This window comes from Opisthocomus hoazin, chromosome 2, assembly GCF_030867145.1.
Source record: "Opisthocomus hoazin isolate bOpiHoa1 chromosome 2, bOpiHoa1.hap1, whole genome shotgun sequence".
Lineage (NCBI taxonomy): Eukaryota > Metazoa > Chordata > Aves > Opisthocomiformes > Opisthocomidae > Opisthocomus > Opisthocomus hoazin.
In genome coordinates, this window is record NC_134415.1 from 49747292 (window position 1) to 49766738 (window position 19447).

Consider the following 19447-nt stretch of genomic DNA (forward strand, 5'->3'; position numbering starts at 1 on the left):
GGGGTTCTCTGCTTTCTGTGGAGCCGCCTCCTGCTGCCTCTGCCTCACGGAGGGCAGGGAGCGGCTCCACCAGTCGGTCTCGCTCTCACACTCCCGGATGGTCCTCAGCGTCTCCACTTCCTCTTTCAGCTCTGCCACCAGGCTGAGCAGATCATTCACCTGCTCGCACCGAACACGGCAGTTGTCTCTGCTGTCTTCTGGTACGAGCGCCAGGCTCAGGCACTTCCTGCAGCCAGAGACCTCGACAGCTGTGTCCTTGCGCGGGGCCTCCGTCCTTCTAGCAAGATCTTTCCCACGGGTAGTAACCATAGTTAGAACATCTCCTGGATGGGCGATGCCCACTACTTGAGTAGCCAGGAGGGGGGACTGCACCCTGCCTGTCGCCTTCCCCGCTCGCCCTGCCTGCGCGAACTGCCGCGCAAACTGCTGCGCCGCTCCCGGGCTGCTGCGCCGGCTCTGTTCGCCCGCGCTCCCTGGGGGCTGCCCGTATCCGTGAGGGGGTTTGGCCGCTGTCACACTCGACTCCGCCCCCGCTGAGTCAGAGCTGCCGCTCGTTGGCACCTCTCGCTTTCCGCTCTGGGCGGGGGGGAGCGCTGGCGTCTCCTCTCTCTCGGCGCTTTTTGCTGCCTCGCCGCTGCGGTTTTGCCACTGGAGAAAGGGTTCCTCGGCGCGAGCCTCTGCTCCAGTGCCCTTCACCTTCAGTAGCTTCACCGAAATGGAATCTGATGTCCAAAATAAAGAATATAATGTATCTTAGCAAAAGTTCACCTACGCAGTAAAATGTTTCAGAGCATTTTTAATGTATATAGAAAGACATTTGTCAAAGTTATACCTTTTTGAAATCTGTAACCTTTTCCATTTTTAAAAGATCAGATTATTTCAGAATTTGTTCAGTACTTGTGTTATTCACTATACAGAATAATTGGTTAGTTTTCATACATAACACCAAATTTCTTAATTAGAATTAATAGTTTTAAAAATGTTTCCGTATTTTAAAAAGTCTGCTAATAAAAAGAAAGCTAAATAAAAGTTTTATATTGTCTTTATATTGCAACTAACAAATTTGTTAGAGATGAAAAACCTCATAGTTGTTTTTGTAGCCGTTACAAATGACATAGGTGAAAGAGTAATCTACTCAAAAATCGTTATTGTGAAGGTTATGAGATATAATAGAAGATATGTTCTGCATTGTAACTTGTCTCTTACAAGATAGTAACTCCGTCTAATGAGGGGATTTGCGCTGTTAAATCCCTTCATGACTCATTGTACAATATTTTAGAAAACTGTCTTTCATGCCACATGAACAGGTTTGATATTTCTTGCAAGAAAGAATAGAATTATTCAATAGGTTAAATCTTACCTTGCTGCTGCTAGTTAGACTACCATGCTCTAGGGTAATATGATAGCTGAATTTTATATTTATGTGACTTAGCAACAGATTTCTAATTTTATATTTGAAATAAATGTGTTGAAAATCTTTGTGAAAATACAATTCAGCCCACTAAGCTTTCATAAATCATGATTATTTTTAATCCTTTAGGGCGTGTTTTAAGAAACTACCTCATATCCTAAGCTTCAACACAATGAGATACACATTTAATATGGTAACCATGATGAAGGAGAAAGTCAATACGCATTTTTCATTCCCTTTACGTTTGGATATGACGCCTTACACTGAAGATTTCCTCATGGGAAAAAATGACAGAAAAGAAGGTATGCCTCGTGAAAAGGATTCAACAGGCTTTGTCTCTTTCATCTGTGTACCACTTTCTGAATACATAACATATGCAAGCAATTAGTGATTTCAAAGATAAGTTTAAATCAACCTGTATTCCCAAAGTCACATATTTTATTTAATATGAGAAAAGTAGCCAATTATTTTTCTTCTCATATACAGTTCAATTTGAATTATTCTTAAATTTGGTTTTAAAGTATGAGAGGAATTACACATAGCCTGTTTTGATTTTGCAGGGTAATACTTGAACTTCAGCAAATGGCTGACTAACTGCCAACATAAATAAGATGTGCTAACTTGGAATAACTTAGGTATTAGTTCTGATCTCTTCAGTAGTGATGCTTTGCAATAAAAGCTGTTGGGATCTACACTGCTTGTTCAAGATGTGGAGTTTCTGGCTGTCAGCTTTGTGGAGGCTGAAAAGAAAAAAAGATTAAGTGAAACTACAGGAAATGTGTAATATTGAAGTTCAGGTGTTTAGGAAATAACTGATTAAATATTGTATTAAATTATTTCAGGTTTTAAGGAAGGTGGTGAATATTTGAAAGAAACTGAAAGTTACGAATACGATCTGATAGGTGTAACGGTGCATACAGGAACAGCAGATGGTGGACATTACTACAGTTTTATCAGGGATATAGTGAATCCCCATGCTTACAAAAGCAACAAGTGGTGAGTTAAGCAAATAAAAATTTTGTAATTCCTTATGTTTAAGTAGCTAAAACTTGTTGACTTTGTCAGATGCAGTTGTATAGGAGAGAAGTGCTGTAGATTTCCCTCAAAAGCACAAGATGTTGGGTAGGTGTAAGTATATTACTTCATTAGAATACAAGTTTGTTGTAGCTGTAATAGTTGTGGAGTGCCTTAGGCACAGGGGCAGCAGGAGAATGTTCTGCTAGCCTCACATTACAGCCAATGCTTGCTTCTTAGTGTGAATATCAACAACTCTATTTTATCTGTAGAAATGAATAAGATTTAATAGACTGTGCTTTGTAAAATCTGGTTGTTACCTTTGAGCATACAGCTGCATTTATGACTGCGGAATTTGGTCCTTTTCATTTTGCCAATTTTCAGTGAAACAACAATTTGAATTTTTCTTCACTTTAAACTCGTTGCATCCTGTGTGTCAGAAATTATGTTACAATACCTAGGTTATCTAAATCTGTTCTTAGTCTGCTTTTTATATGTGGAATTGTTTTCACATTTGATTTTTAAGTTTTATCTAGCTGGTGATCTTTTCCTATTGGCCAGCTCCTTCTAGATGCAATTTACAGTGACATACTGGAATATTTGTCAGCATTTATTTTTGTATCCGTTCTTTTCAAATATTAAAAAAAAAGAGACAGGATCTTCTTGCACATAAGTGATAGACAGATGAATAAATGCTATGCACTGTTTTCTTTTTAAAAAAATTTTTTTTCAACTAGACATCCCACTTCTAATTTGGAAAATTCTGCATACATTGGGCATGCCATGGTTGTGAAGAGGAATAAAAAGTTGGGAAAAGCAGCTTGGGAAAGAGATGAGACATGGGCATGGAAAGGAGAAGGGTCTTGCTAGGTGACATAAGAAAGCAGGCAACACTCTCTGCCTGCCATTTCTGGACATCATATCTCAGATTCTCAGCTGAGGCCCTGAAATAGAAGACAGGATTTCCTTTTTTCCTGTTCTCTAGAATAGCTAGCTGGAGCACTTTTGAAACTGTTCCAATTCATGACTCAATCCCTACTCCAAAGGGAATCCATGACAATGTACTATCTTCTCTGCCTCCTTCCAGTTTCAGTTCTACTGTTACGTGGAATGAGTCTCCTCTTTTTAATTTTTGTTTCCGTTTCACTCAGACTGAAAAGGAAAAGGCACATCTTCTTGGCTGCATTAAAACACTATCTGTTCCGGAGTCAGGCTGGAAAAAAGAAGAAAATAATGTGTCTCTTGATACATAGAAAAATGAAGAACTGTTAAAATGCTGATTTCCTGATCTTTTTGAAAGGAAGTCACTTTTGGGATTAGTTTTTAGTTTGCTGTGGTTCAAACAAGATATTAGAAATTAATAAGAATACTTAAACCTGAAGAATCATTTTAAGTGCTTGTTATGTGTTACTTGCCCATAGAGACAAACAGCAGTTTTTTCAAAAGCTTAATGTTTTACAGGTATCTGTTCAATGATGCTGAAGTAAAACCATTTGATTCTGCCCAGCTTGCTTCAGAATGTTTTGGTGGAGAAATGACTGTAAGTTACAACTTTTATTTTTCTCACGTTCAACTATTGCAATACCTGTTCTGAAGCCTTTTGTGAAGGATTCCATAGTGTTCACCTTTAGTCTGCTATGTGGTGTGAATGTATATGAAACAGTTAGAAATGTTAGCTGGGCTTTATTAAACTTTTGACATCTTTGTTGTGCGGGTGATACTTTATCTTATGTTCATGTAGGTAACTTCTTCCACTATTGATCTGTGTGAAGGGTCTCCCCCTTCTTTGAGGGATGAAAGGCTTGGCAAAGTGAGACTGCTTGCAAGCTAACGATGAAAGCTTTATAGTTTTTCTACGCTTTCAACAGAACAGAAGTTAAGACGATAAAGGAGAAGAGTCTTGATTTCTCCTGTACCAACTATCATATTATTTAATTTGTGAATATGGATCCAAATATTCTTATGGGGTTTTAACAGACAGGTGTCAGAAGTATAGTATAGGTATTACTAATGAATCAAAATGAATTAGTGAAGTCTCTTTCCAAAGAAGAGGTATTTTTTCACTATATCTGTTTTTTATCTTTATATATTTTACTTACTTATTACAAAGTGAGTATGTAACTAATTTAGGAATCCTTCGCTTGGCTTTGTTACTCTGACTGTTGACTGAAGGAATAATTACTTCAAGCTTCTGCCTATTCTGTAAAAACAGGGTGCTCTGATTTTTGTCTATGCCTTGTGTCCATAATTTCACATTTTGATCTGTGAACCTCTTAGTAGACGGATTATTTTTCATTGCTGACAGAACTGAGCTAAAAACCTGTCAGATCTGTGTACAACTTATACTGTTGTTCAGCAGGAAATTTTGAACTCTGATATTAGTAAGTGATTTTCAAGCTAATGGATCTACAGTCTTAAACAGTTTTGCTTATTCCTTTTATTGTAAGAAGATGAAATTTCTTTAGTTGATGTTTGTTTGCTTTCAGTAGTGTGAGGTTTTTAAGCGCAGTATCAGCGTAATCTTTTGCCTCAGCCCACCATCCTTTGCCATAAGTCTGAATATTTTTATACTGTATTAGTACAAACAACATTTAGTAGTAAATGTTCAAGTAATGTTGAACATTTATGTTCAACATATTAGTTGAACAACACTCACATGTTCTCAGGTTATGCTTGAATTGATCATTTCTTATAATTATCATTATATAAACGGATTATTAATAATGCAGTATCTTACTGAAACAGTCCTGTGAATAAGAAAAATCCTTTCATCTGATAAAGAGAATATGCAGAAATAAAACAAAAAAAAAATTGTGTTTGGCAAATGGATAAAGTAGTTTTAGGTGCCTAAAAAGAAGAGGTGTCAATAAGATGAATGAGACAGGAAATTGAGTGAGATACAGGTCACAATATTGCATAGCAACTCTGAAAAATCAGAATACGCCACTGTAGAATAAAAAAAAGACAGACAGCTACTTTGAGCAAGCAATAAATTGTCAGCAGCTTCTCTATAAATGTTCCTGAAATAGTTTGCTTGCACATTTATCTCAAACTGTCAATAAACGGGCTATTAAAAAAGCTTGTAATTAATGATTTTACTTTCTTCTTGACAGACAAAAACTTATGATTCTGTTACTGATAAATTTATGGACTTCTCCTTTGAAAAGGTATTTCTCTTCCAAACACTTGTTATATGATTAAATTTCTACTTTCATGATCTATCTCTCAAAGCAAAAATGATACAGTTTGTTTTTCCTTAAAGACGCACAGTGCTTACATGCTATTTTATAAACGGATGGAACCGGAGGAGGAAAATGGCAAAGACTACAAGTTTGATGTTTCATCAGAATTGCTGGAGGTACAAATTGATTTGTTTTAACACCAATTTTAAAACACTACAGGAAATCCTAAACAAATCAGGAATAAGAACAAACATAGGAAAGCAAATAAAATTTACATCAGTAAGGTGACAATCCTTTCATTTAGCTGTCTTCCTTAGAAGAATGTTGTTTGATAGGAAGTAAATTAAGATTTCCACTGTATGTAAATTTTAGACATTTTCTCATTTTGTCCTGTATTTTTTTAATTCGGATATCTGAATCACTCTGCTTCATGTTTGTAAAAAATGGTAGAGCACTGTTCGTTTGGTTTTTTGTGAGTGCTTATCAACATTTTCTGAAAATTGCAATGTTGCAGCAAGTATTCCCATTAATCACCATCCTTTTCATCCTTCAGTTCCCCAGCAACTTACTGCTTTGAGGGAGGACAGAATAAGAGAATAGTTCCAGCTGTTTGTTTGCACTTTTGCTAGCAGGTTGTGAAATTCTAAGTGAAAGCAATATAAGATCGTGGCTATTTGTGCTTTTAATGGGGAGCATCAGTCTGAAAAGGATCCCTTCCTCCCCATAGTCATAGAGTAGCCCGGGTGTTAGTAAAAGGGGTAGGGGAAACAAAAAACAGTAACAGCTACATCTCCCTGTTCTCAGTGATGAGGGCTGCTCTTAGGATACCTTTATATGAAGATAGTATGTAAGGCCTGTATGGTCTGAGGGAGCTGGAAAAGGCAGCACACAGGAGCAGAGTATTTCGCTAGATATATCCCCAACATGGGATTTGTAAGACCTTTGTCTCCCTTTTTATCACCTGAAAAGCCAGTTTCCGTGTTCTCTCTGGACTGAAGTACTGCTTTATTATCTGTCACGTTAGGTTCTTGACTTAAAAAGCATCTTTGTGCCTAGCCAGTGAATCAGATCATACTTTTTGTCCTTCTCAGTCTTACCAAGCCAAATGCTGCTCTTTAAGAATTTATCAAAAGTTCACAGAGCTCATCAGGCTTTGGGTCAGAACTGCAACTTTTAGGCATAACTAGATAGGTTGATGGAAAGGCTAACTGATCTCAATTAGTAAAACTATGTGTTTAGAGAGTTTTTTTGGTTTTTTTAAGTTATTACACTATTGCAGATATCAAAATATTGTCTTAAACTGTGGTTCTTTTTTAACATTTTAGAACAGTTCTCAAAATTTTAGCATAAAAATGTAATTAAGTTATAAAAATGAAATCACAGAAGGAGGAGAAGGTTCTGAGCTCTGTTCTGCAGTCGTATGGCCTGCAAAACTAATATTAGCTATAGTTTGAATATTGAGCCAATCTTGTAAAATAAAGGAAATATTTCCAGAAATAATTTTTAATTTTAAAAAAAAATGTTCTTTTAGCTATGGCAAGCGTTTAAATAGTCTTAAAATTATGCCTGTGTAGTGAAATAAACTGCTTTCTTGTATCTGATGTTAGCATTTTTTCTTCAGTGGATATGGCATGATAACATGCAGTTTCTTCAAGACAAGAACATTTTTGAACATACATATTTTGGGTAAGATTTTCTTAAAAAATATAAGATTAATGCTTCTTTTCTTCTTGCAGATTTTCAGTATTTATTTTAATTAACAAATAAAATTACTGACTCTAGGTTTATGTGGCAGTTGTGTAGTAGCATCCCAAGCACACTACCAGATCCAAAAGCGGTTTCCCTGATGACAGCGAAGGTAAATATTTAAAAAATATATCATGCTTATTTGAAATTTTACCTTGTTTATATTTTAATTCAGGTATTCTACAATTAATGGTGCTTTTTTTCCCCCCCCTCCCAGTTAAGTACTTCCTTTGTACTGGAGACGTTTATTCATTCAAAGGAAAAGGTATTCTATTTACTTGTAAATCCTCACTAAGTAACTGCATGAATATTGTGAAAAGTATGTCTGTGCTTTTTAATTTTAAAAGTGTGATTTTGAGATAATTTAAGTACCTTAGATGATACGAAGTTAATGTTTAAAGAGTGTAATTTAACACATTTGTAATAAACACTGCACAATGAAAAAAAAAGTGGGTTCTGGTTTTAGCCTCCTTTGCCTCAGCAATGCATCAGGAACAACAGATCTTGTGTTCTTTCCATTTGAAAATTCCTGGATAATTTGGATCTTAACAAGCACTGGTTAAAGTCTGATGTAGAGGGGGATTGTTTACCATTGAACAACAGTTGTGCTCATTAATTTTTAATTTATAAATACTAGCGTGAACAACAAGAAAGTTCTATCTGAAAAATCTATTCTTCAGTCAGATTTTACTTCTTTCTCATCTGCGGAGATGTAATGCTACTGATTCTAGATTGTCTGGGATTAGTAAGAATATGTAATAATGTGAAATTGGAAAATTAGTCCAAATGTAGGTACTACTTGCACTACTTTCAACATATGTACTGTTATTTTTGTAGTTATTTTTGTGTAGGTGCAACATATTACTAGTTTATAAAGTGTTTAGTGTTTATAACTCTATATTCTTAAGATTCAGTGTTCTAACTGACCATTTAGAAATGTTTAAAGATTAAGTTGCAATTTATTATTCTAAGTTCTGTTTTTTTCTGTATTTCTTTTTACAGCCTACAATGCTTCAGTGGATTGAATTGTTAACAAAACAATTCAATAACAGTCAGGCAGCTTGTGAAGTAAGTGGCTTAGGAACTTAGGGTAGAAACCAACGTAATATATATTGTTTAACTTTCCTGGAGGTTTGTATCCCTGGAATATTTTGGACTATGAACTACTATATTTGGCATATTTGTGCACTGTGAGATGAAATTCATCCTCTCTGAATACTGCAGATTCTGGGGAGTGACTTGACTTTTATTTTCGGAAGCCTATGGTGAGACCACAGACCAAAATCACTCCGTCACTAGAACAGAAGTCACACAGCGTCACAACCTTTTTATTTGATTATTACATGCAGATTTGTGTAATTAAGAGGTGTCTAAATGAAATTGCACAAGAGAAATGGAAAGACCAGCTAACGTTTTAAAGACTAGAATGGCAGGGACTGGAGTTAAATCCCAGAGACGAGGGCAGTGAGATAATAGGCTGTAGTGCAATGAAGAAGCTTAGAAAGGGAATAAGAACAGCTGCTGTCAGACTTAGTTGAAAAAAAATTCATATAGTGCCTTGCTTGTGAAGCTGAGGATCTTGAACCCAATGTTTAAAGAGACTGAAAACTCCTAGCAGAAGGAGGAAAAAAATGGAGGAATGTTTTTTATATAAAATTTTTCAGAATGCTGCCTGAAGGGAGTCTGGGACAAAACAGAGAGGGACTCAGAAAACGTAGACAAAGAATTCACTGTGCTGTTGGTGAAAGCAATTTTGAGATACTGAAGGAAAGTTTGTGATAAACTTTCTGTGATAGTTGGAATTTACAAGAACCCCAATACATGCTGTATCATGCGTTAGACCTTACTCAGTACAAATGAATTAAATTAATTGTTCTTTTATAAATTGTTTCTAGGTTGTTAAATTTGGTATGTAACTATATTTAGGTGATACAGTTTCATTAGTATGGTGTAGTCCTGGTGTGGTTAAAATGAGTGAAGACGTTTAATATAGTAAAATATACACAGGTACAATTAAAATAAAACGAACAACAACTTTGATTCTTCAGACTGTCTTGCCTTGTGAATAAGATAAAAACTATGGAGTCAGAATACTCAGCTGTATTATTTGTGGAGTCTAACTTTGAGTGAATCGTCCTCTGTTTTTATACATTTTTTATCTCAGGAGGTAGTAAGGCTTTTCCACATTTTGAAATGCAGAGGGGATCTAATTCAGGAACGCATTCTTGTTTAAGCCTATCCTTGTTCTACAAGACTCTTCAGCTTATGCTTCATTGTAAGCATCATGTTTTATTCTGTTGACATCACTTTTCAGGATAAGTGTGTCCTTCCAGAGAACTGAATAATGGCATACAGAATCCAGGGATAAGAAGATACTGGATAGATGTTTAAATTTCCCTTAGATTAATACTTGCTTATTCCTTAAGAATAGTAACATCAATTTCTCTTCAGACTTTAACAAGACTGGAATAGAACAAGTTTGGAACAAAACTAACAAAGTATGTATCTTCTGCAGTGGTTTTTGGATCGTATGGCTGACGATGATTGGTGGCCAATGCAGATTCTAATAAAGTGTCCCAATCAGATTGTGAGACAGGTAAGAAAACAATGTTCCTTTTTAAGTCAGGTGACTACTTGACCCATGAACAGAAATGGACAATTATTATGACACACAATGATTCTGAAAGTTTTTGTTAATACCTGTAATTATCGTATTCTTTTCCATTCTTACATACAATTTAGTGAAAATATTTGGCCATGGGAGCATTACTGTTGTTTGAAACAAAATCAATATTACTATAGTGCCATAGTTGTACAGTTAGGATCACAAAATGTGATGTCACAATAGTGTCACAATAGATACAAATTAAGGTTTCTACAACTCCCACATGATCTCTACAAATTTGAACGCTTTACACTAAAAATGTTTTTCTTCTGAATTGGTTCAACAATAATGCATCAAGATACACATTCAGAAAATAAAAAATAATAAATTATATGCATTCAGTACTCCTAATGCAAAGGTTCACTTCTAAACTTCTGCCATTGGGTTTTGGAGGTAAAAACTTTAGCAATTACTTTATTTCACCTAAACCCTTCAATTGGTTTAAATTTTCTGATTATTAAAGTAATATTTCCATATAGAGCCATACATAGTTTCTGTATGCAACCCATTAGTAAAGGAATATATTTCGTGGGAGAACTCTATGCAAGATCTTAAGCAAAGCTCTAATCCTTGATGAATATTTTATAAATTAAAATGACTGGAAGCAATTTCCTGAAAATTTTCATATAAATTCTTATAGCCAGAGGCAAAATAAAAAGAAGTTTTCCAAAAAACATATAAACATGTTTCCAAAAACAGAGATAGAAGAAAAAATAACATTTGTGAGCAGCAGTCTTAAGTCATGGTTCAGTAGCGTACGGTGCACACCAATATTAAAAACTGTTTTTAGGGTCCCTCCATAAGATGTGTTTGAAAAAAAACAGGTTTGACTATTTTGTTAAAATATGATGTGTCATTACACTAATAAATGGAATATGGGTGTCAGCCTCAGCTGTAACTTTGAATCACATAGAACTGGAAGTATTACTTGGAGACAGAATATTTTTTTGCTTAGAAAATATGTATTGACATACATGCAAAAGAATGAACATGTGTAGTTCATTTACTCATGCATTTGCAGATGTTCCAGCGTTTGTGTATTCATGTGATACAGAGACTGAGGCCAGTGCATGCACATCTTTATCTCCAGCCAGGAATGGAAGACTGGTAAAATAACAACACGTGAAAACTTCTGTTTATTACATGCGTTACAACAACCACTTTTGTTTAATGAATTATTCAAAATGGTCTTGTAAACCTAAAATAGTACTGTTTTCATTGTTCTTTATTATTCTACCCAAAATGCTCTGATTTATTTAAAAATATTACTTTGGTTGGAAAAGCCAGTGTCTAAAGATACATTGTTTGAAACATTTATTTCCTTAGACTAGATTTTGATCATAGTCTTTCTTTTCACTGCCAGTAATGTGCTGCAAGTGTAAATCTCACTACTTATACATGAGAATCCGATTGTAAATTGGATCCAGAGGCATATAGGTGCAAATTTTAATTTGTACATCAAATAAAAGAGGTTGGAGATGAAAGTCTAGTCCTGTGTCATATAGCTATATCACAATTTTTGTCAAAAAGTACAAAAAGCCCTATTGGATTCTATTTTGTTCTGCTCATTATCAAGAAAACTGTCACTTTGTCTCTAATTATGAAATATTTGTTCTTTTTGATACACAATGAGAAAAAGAAGAAAGTGGTTTTTCTTTCATCTCTGGGGTTAAGCTTGTGATCCTGATAATAACTTTTTTCCAGAGCAAAAGTGGCAGTGTTTGTAGTAACTATACTGCCATAACAAAATTCAGGACATGAAGATACAGTTTTCATGGCAAAAAATAGAATTTAATTTTCTCTGGAAGCCTCAGTTTATAAGACTCTATCACTTGTTGTGTTCAGTGATAAGATCCAACTTTCAGTAGATGAATAAGGTTGAAAGTGTATCTTTTCTTCTTTGTCAGGATCCTGTATATGTGTTTAGAAGACTGCCTTTCCTTAGTTCCAAATTAAAATCAGCTATAATAGCATTCTTTCTTGAAACTCAGGAAAGTTGATGTGCAAATCAAGATGATGATTTTACATAGAAGGTCCCCAATACTTTTTTTTTCAGAATTCTTTTCCTGACTGAGAATGCTGATTTTATTAACCTTTCAACATTTTGAGTGACAGGTGCTACCTTACTTTAAGCCATGTTGTTATCTAGGTTATACTTGGCATAAGAGAAAGTTGTTAGAGATCTGAGTATGATAGTAGGACAAAGCAGAAAACTCTTAAGTTTTTCTCAATTTTTTTTTTTACTGCTTCAAGATGATTTCATGTTTCATGTATTGTGTGAAATACCTAATTTGGATTTTGTTTTCAGTTCGGATGACATGGATGGTCCTGTTGAAGACATTGGTAGTCGCTCTTGTGTAACACGCTTTGTGAAGACACTCTTGTCAATTATGGAGCATGGTGTTAAGCCTCACAGTAAACATCTCACAGAATACTTTGCCTTTCTTTATGAATTTGCCAAAATGGGAGAAGAGGAAGTGAGTATAGCATTGCAGTTTTGGGAATTAGGTATGTATATGCATGTATGTATTTTCAAGTAATTCAATATCTGCATATTTCAGAGCCAGTTCTTGCTTTCACTGCAAGCCATATCTACAATGGTCCATTTCTACATGGGAACTAAAGGACCTGAAAATGTAAGTTTGAATATCTTGTATAATGAGAACTAGTCTTTCATATTTTACATACGCGATCATTAGTGCTGTGTCTCTTGAACCATCTTTCAGCTATTAAATTAAAATTGCTTCACGTATGTAATTTTTTTCAATGTTTAAATGGATATAATATTTTTAAAAGGTGATGAATTGGCTATTTCTATTTAGTATAGAAATAGATATAAAGTAGAAGCAATTAAAGTTGCCCTTATCATGCTGTCAATGGTAAGAATTGATTGCTTATTCCTATTGTACAACTTAAGCTTTTAAATGTACTTGCTTTTGTTGTCAAATAGTCCACCATATCAGGCTGTGTAGTGACTTCAACCAACCTAGCTTTTGCATTTGTAAATACAATTCAGCTTATGCAAAACGAATGCTTCAACATGAAAATGAAGTGATTAGGTATTTACCTGGTTTGATTCGTGCAAGTTTATTAAGTTGTTTGAATAAAAGGACAGAATATATGCAAAACCACGTGGGGGCTCTTTGAAATTAAGGCTCAAAATGTCCACATTGAAGCTACCTGTTTTTTCCCTCAGCCACAGGTTGAAGTACTTTCTGAGGAAGAAGGGGAGGAAGAGGAGGAAGAGGAAGATATACTTTCTTTAGCAGAAGAAAAATATAGACCCGCTGCACTTGAAAAGATGATTGCCCTCATTGCTCTTCTAGTTGAACAGTCTCGCTCAGAAAGGCAAGAGCTTCTGAAAACCCAGCTAAATTCTAATCTAAGCTAGTTCAGAAAGGAATTAGAGATTTTATGGGTTTGAGGGTTTTTTGTGGGCTTTTTTAACAGCATAATTGAGCTTATATATGGGCCTGTTACATTTTTAACCATTTGAAAGATAAGTGTTGTATCACTGTTGACCAAAGAAAATACTCAGGCTAAATTCTTGAACACACTGAGCTGCCCACATTTGGATTTCTTTTTTTTATTTGGTCTAAGTACAAAATACTTACTGTTTTTGTTCAGTTTTATGTCAATACCTTTATTTTCTCTTGTATATTGTGATACTGAAGAATATAAACTAACACTCAGTCCTGTATTTCTCCTTAACTTTACTTAATAATCTCTGAAATAAAATGATAAAGGTTTTTTTGTATTTTAGGCATTTGACTTTGTCACAAAACGACATGGCAGCATTAACAGGAGGAAAGGTAATTCATTTAAAAATACACATATGTGTGTGTACATAAGTAATTGTAGACAGTGTACTAGTATCTTATTATTTGTTGCAGGGTTTTCCTTTTTTGTTTCAACATATCCGTGATGGTATCAACATCAGGCAAACTTGCAATCTCATTTTCAGTTTGTGTCGGTACAATAATCGACTCGCAGAACATGTAAGTTTCAGAAACTATAGCTATTTGTTGGAAATCTTATCTAATAAGTGTAATGGGGTGATTTTTATTGTTTTAACTGAATAAGCACGAGTCTAAGTGAGTTTTGTTTGTTTTGTTTTTAAGATTGTGTCCATGCTTTTCACATCTATAGCAAAGTTGACTCCTGAGGTATGTAAACATACTACCTGTATATTAAATAATTTGTATGAGTATTTTGCTGTTTTAAATTACTTAAATTATCCTTTACTAATCAAAAATCTTGCATGGAAGGTGATCCATGAAAGTTATTGTGACATTAAATGAAGTGTGACTGCACTGTATATGAAGTTTTCTAAAGCAGAAATCTGGTATGCAGTTTAAGATGAAAGTTTTATTCAAAGCCAAATAACATATTTCTAGATTCTCCACCTCTATGAATTAAAAAAAATTGGTAACAATAAAACATGTATGCGAGAATAAGTGGAGACACGTAATTATTGTCTGGTTGTTCAAGTTTTGGGGCACTATTTTGCAGTTCTGTGCATGCAAACACATTTCTCAGAGTAAATTCCTGCCCTGGTAATAACAAAAATACTGAGAGTTCCAAATGGATTCCACATGAAAAATATATACAGAGTGGAGAAGTGTATGCTTACACAAGGACATTGTGTTATACTGCTGTCAGAAAAGAAAAAATAAGCAGGAAAAATTGAGGGCATGTCAAGCAGAGGAGACATGATCATGTCTGGAAAAGAAGCACATACTAAATCGTTCTCATGACAGCTTTGCTTTGTGTGATAGAATGGGCACTATCAGATGACAGTCTACTTCCCTCCTGTCATGCTCGCACTTGCTACATGTTTATGCTGGTTTTGCTTTGCACATATACACATGCACCAGAAACATTTTTGGTAAGGTGCAAAATATATAATAATAGTAGTAACCACTTTATTAAACTATTGTTAACAACTGGTTGAGTCATAGCAAACTTAAAAAAAATCATAGTAGAGCCATCATGTTTCAGTAGAAATATTGGTGGTTTCAGAGGAAAACAGTACGCCAATAATAATGATCAGTGTAAACCCTCAAAATGCGATGCTTTTGGATAAACTTTTCAGGATCCATTACATGTTATGCAAATACATAAAAAAATAATAGCTTATCTGAGATAGTGAAATCTTCTCTGTATGTAAAACAGGATAAATTGGTGAATTTTTCAAGACTTGATTTCCATCCCCCGCCATTGTTCAGAATAATGCCTGTGTCAGATGTGTACTGTTATTTCCTTGTAACAGTATACTTCTACTAGACTGATCCTATCTAGTATGATCATGTTGCCTTGCACCAGCTATAAAAAGTAGCTTAATTCTACTGTATTCATATGTGGATACAGTAGAATTAAGATATGTGTATATGGATTATTCACAGATGAAGTAATAAGAGATTAAAAGTAACGTAAATGTTCATGTCAAGTTCATAGAAATATATTTTCATGCAAATGTTTGTGGGAGGTTTTTAGGTCTGTAAAAAAATTAGTGGATGAAATGAAATAGATCAAAATCGAGATTTTTATTTTTATGTGTTACAGGCAGCCAATCCTTTTTTCAAATTGCTGACCATGCTAATGGAATTTGCTGGTGGACCTCCAGGAATGCCACCCTTTGCTTCTTACATTCTGCAGAGGATATGGGAGGTACAACATGTGAAAGAAAACAGAAGCTAAATTGTCTTTCTCTTGTTCATTCTTTTATGTCTATGAAAAGGTCTTACATTTAATTGTCATCTTTGCTGCATTGATCCATTATTTTTTTTCTAATGACCATTTCACTGCCAAATAAACAGCAACAGTTAATAGTTCTGCTCTAACTTTTAATGCTATTTTAACAGAATTCTGATTAACTGGTATTTCAGTTTAACTTAAAATTTTAGTTTAATGAAAAATGAATTGATTCACAATACGGGTCTGGAATGCTGCTTCTAGGCAAATTCCACTTATTTTTCTCACTTGTCTTTTTGCAAGGACTGTAGAATATTTCAAGGCCCATTATTTTAGGGGTTTTTTTGTCCATTATGTACTGGTTCTTTGAATATTTGTTTGGCTTTTTTTTTTCTTCTCTATAAAATACTTATTAACATTTTTATCCCATAAAATAGTGCTAAATTGAATTAGTGGATAATTGCTGTGATGCAGGACCATTCTTGCTTGTATTTCTAAAGCAAGAAAGAGACAAATTTAGCAAGTTGGCACAGGGTTAAATTCCTTGATCAGAGCAATGGAACAGGAATTAAAGCTTTCATTTCAACTAACTGTTTTTGACTTCCTGGTACAATTTACTGTCTTTATGACTAATAACTGTGTGTCCAGACTGAAGACTGCTAAGAATCACAGAAACACAGAATGTTAGGGAGTAGAAGGGACCTCTGTGGGTCATCTAGTCCAACACCCCTGCCAAAGCAGGGTCATCTAGAGCAGGCTGCACAGGACCTTGTCCAGGCAGGTCTTGAATATCTCCAGAGAAGGAGACTCCACAACGTCCCTGGGCAGCCTGTTCCAGTGCTCCGTCACCCTCAGAGGGAAGAAATTGTTCCTCATGTTCAGACGGAACTTCCTGTGCTTCAGTTTGTGCCCATTGCCCCTTGTCCTGTCGCTGGGCACCACTGAAAAGAGCTTGGCCCCATCCTCCTGACACCCACCCTTAAGGTATTCATAAGCATTTCTAAGGTCCCCTCTCAGCCTTCTCTTCTTCAGGCTAAACAACCCCAGCTTCCTCAGCCTTTCCTTGTAGGAGAGATGCTCCAGTCCCCTCATCATCCTCTTAGCCCTCCGATGGACTCTCTCCCGTAACTCCTCATCTTTCTTGGACTGGGGAGCCCAGAACTGGACACAGTACTCCAGATGGGGCCTCACTAGGATAGAGTAGAGGGGGAAGGAGAACCTCCCTCGACCTGCTGGCCACACTCTTCTTAATGCACCCCAGAATGCCATTGGCCTTCTTGGCAGCCAGGGCACACTGCTGGCTCATGGTCAACTTGTCATCCGCCAGCACTCCCAGGTCCCTCTCTGCAGAGCTGCTCTCCAGCAGGTCAGCCCCGAGCCTGTAGTAGTGCATGGGGTTGTTCCTCCCCAGGTGCAGGACCCAGCACTTGCCCTTGTTGAACTGAGAACAAACTGTTGAACATTCATTCGCTTTAATACTCTTTAAAAATTGAGGCTGGGGTTTGTAAAAGATTATTATCTCGCAGAATTAAGATCTCTGGTTAAACACAAACTGTCTTACCCATTGAAGCACTGTGGGATAGAATGTGAATTGCTGTTCAAAAGTATTTTACTCCTGGTTAGGAGCAGTTATAGGATAGGAACCATTAGGTCATCTGGGAAAGCATATACCAAGTGTTTGCTAGGTGTCTGATCTGAATATGAATTAGCTGTAACTGCTGTGCCTCAGGTAGAGATTTCAAACAGTGGATCTTAAGGTCAAGAATTAGATCTGGCTGCGTTCTGTGTCCAGCGAAGCAGAAGGTTGTGAATTTTTCTCAGCAATAAGGAAACCTTTCCAGTAGAGTTTTTGACAGTATACAGGTTGTGGCATACAAGTATATGTGCTTCAGTCAGTAGCCGCAGAGAAATGTCTGTATTTTGTTAAGCAATCATCTTTTTTTATTTCCCTCCTTATTCTCACTACACAAACTGAACCTACAGAGGAAGCAAGTAGGTGACAGGTTTCTGTTGGCAAGTCAAGCTTTTAGCAGTAGAAGTCATCGGTTCAGTCTCTGGTATTGCCAGCATGATTACCCTTACCTTGTTGACGTGTTTGAAGGTTTAGAGTTATAAATTTTATAGGTGGGGATGAGAGGCCCAGTAGTTAATGGATAGACAGACAGATTAGGGCGTAGAATCTACTTTTGCAGCCACTTCAGTTTCTAGAAGTCCTTAAAAAGTAATTGAGCGATGAAGACAGTGAAAAATGATAGTCTTTTTCTTGGAGAAAGCCTCCAGCTATTACAAAGGAAACTTCACAGATCGATTTGTCATTTCTAAAAAAAGAGAGGAGGTTATTCTTAATGTGTTTATTTTTAAATGGAGATTAAAATTTCATAAGCAGAGTTTTGGTCATGTCAGCTGCTCATATTCTGCAGGTGCTTTAGAGTAGTTGGGAACAGCTTCAGCAATTCACTTATGGCGTGTGGTTCCTTAGGTAGATAAGAGTTCCTTTTTCCTTGTCTGGGCATCTGGACTTCAAGGTAAAAAGAAAACAGTTTTTAAAAAGTACCAAATGAGCGAACTATATTTATTGGCCTAGTAATATCTCAACAAATTTTTAACTCCACAGAACCAGAAAGGCACAGGAAGCTATGTTTTCTTCTTATTATCTGTAAGGCTTTGATAACTGTACAACAGCATTCCACAGGCTTTTCATTACCTTTGAAAAGTACTAGATGAATTTATTCCTTGAAATTGCATATGCATAAAAATCGTGATAGCTACCCTCAGTGTGAGGCTGTATGAACATATTTGTATACTATTTATGTTCTTTTGATATAACTTGTATAAAAATACTGATTCAGTGTTAAGGTTTTGTGTTAGATTTTTTGAAAAGAGAGATTTATTTCTTTATAAAGACAAGATTGTTCAGTTTCCTAAGTCCTTAACATTTCAGCTCTAAAGTATCTTAAAATATGCAGAAAGGATATGTAGAGTAACTTCCTGGGCTTACCTTGAACTTTCAAAAGCTCTGAACAAGATTCAGAAGCTCAAACCAGTGAAATTTTAATAAGGGTGTTCTCTGTCTGCCAGAGCAGCTCTGTCTTGTAGGTGCTTTGATAGCCCTATGTGATTTTGCAAAAATATTTTTAAAGTCTTAGTAGTTATTTTTAGGTTTTTTTTTAATACAATCAGTACATAGTATCAAGGTTAATGTATTCTTTTTGATTTTTCCACTCTTCTTTCAGGTCATTGAATACAACCCATCTCAGTGCCTGGATTGGCTGGCTGTCCAAACACCTCGAAACAAACTAGCTCACAGCTGGGTGCTGCAAAATATGGAAAACTGGGTTGAACGTTTTCTTCTGGCACACAACTACCCTAGAGTGAGAACTTGTAAGTTAATTTAAATTGAAGAAAATTATTATTGTGTTGTAGCAAGTTACTATGCATGTGGTATTCCTGTCACAAATTAAATACGTGCTTTTGTATTTGTCTTTCTTCCTTCTCCATTTGTTTTGGGATTGCTGTATTTTAAAATACTAGTGCAACTGTTGTGCCTCATCAAGACATGCTACCTGGTTTTGATGAAAACCATGCTTTGATTTTGTAACTTGAATGATAGATTACTAGGTTCTTTATCTTATGTGGTTAATCTACAAGATCCAGAAATACCCAAAGAAGAAAAAGAAATAATCCAAGAGGTTCTCAATAGTTTCCATCACATAGTTGTACTGTAGGTAGGAGTAG

General features: G+C 35.7%; 1 protein-coding gene across 5 annotated transcripts in view; it reads left to right on the forward strand.

Moving 5' to 3' along the window:
• The window catches only part of USP34 (ubiquitin specific peptidase 34), a 147518-nt gene that overhangs the window by 108541 nt on the left and 19530 nt on the right, over window positions 1–19447 (forward strand). For 4 of the 5 annotated variants that reach the window (XM_075413537.1, XM_075413541.1, XM_075413540.1 and 1 more), the window contains exons 49-67: window positions 1541–1713; window positions 2254–2407; window positions 3887–3965; window positions 5539–5592; window positions 5688–5783; window positions 7229–7293; window positions 7390–7465; window positions 7571–7618; window positions 8356–8421; window positions 9869–9949; window positions 11040–11125; window positions 12327–12495; window positions 12580–12654; window positions 13215–13366; window positions 13782–13830; window positions 13912–14016; window positions 14140–14184; window positions 15584–15688; window positions 18946–19093. In XM_075413537.1, coding sequence (XP_075269652.1) covers window positions 1541–1713; window positions 2254–2407; window positions 3887–3965; window positions 5539–5592; window positions 5688–5783; window positions 7229–7293; window positions 7390–7465; window positions 7571–7618; window positions 8356–8421; window positions 9869–9949; window positions 11040–11125; window positions 12327–12495; window positions 12580–12654; window positions 13215–13366; window positions 13782–13830; window positions 13912–14016; window positions 14140–14184; window positions 15584–15688; window positions 18946–19093 — 1826 coding nt within the window. The remainder of the gene's footprint in view (window positions 1–1540; window positions 1714–2253; window positions 2408–3886; window positions 3966–5538; window positions 5593–5687; window positions 5784–7228; window positions 7294–7389; window positions 7466–7570; window positions 7619–8355; window positions 8422–9868; window positions 9950–11039; window positions 11126–12326; window positions 12496–12579; window positions 12655–13214; window positions 13367–13781; window positions 13831–13911; window positions 14017–14139; window positions 14185–15583; window positions 15689–18945; window positions 19094–19447) is intronic. The other variant, XM_075413539.1, reaches the window with a different exon arrangement.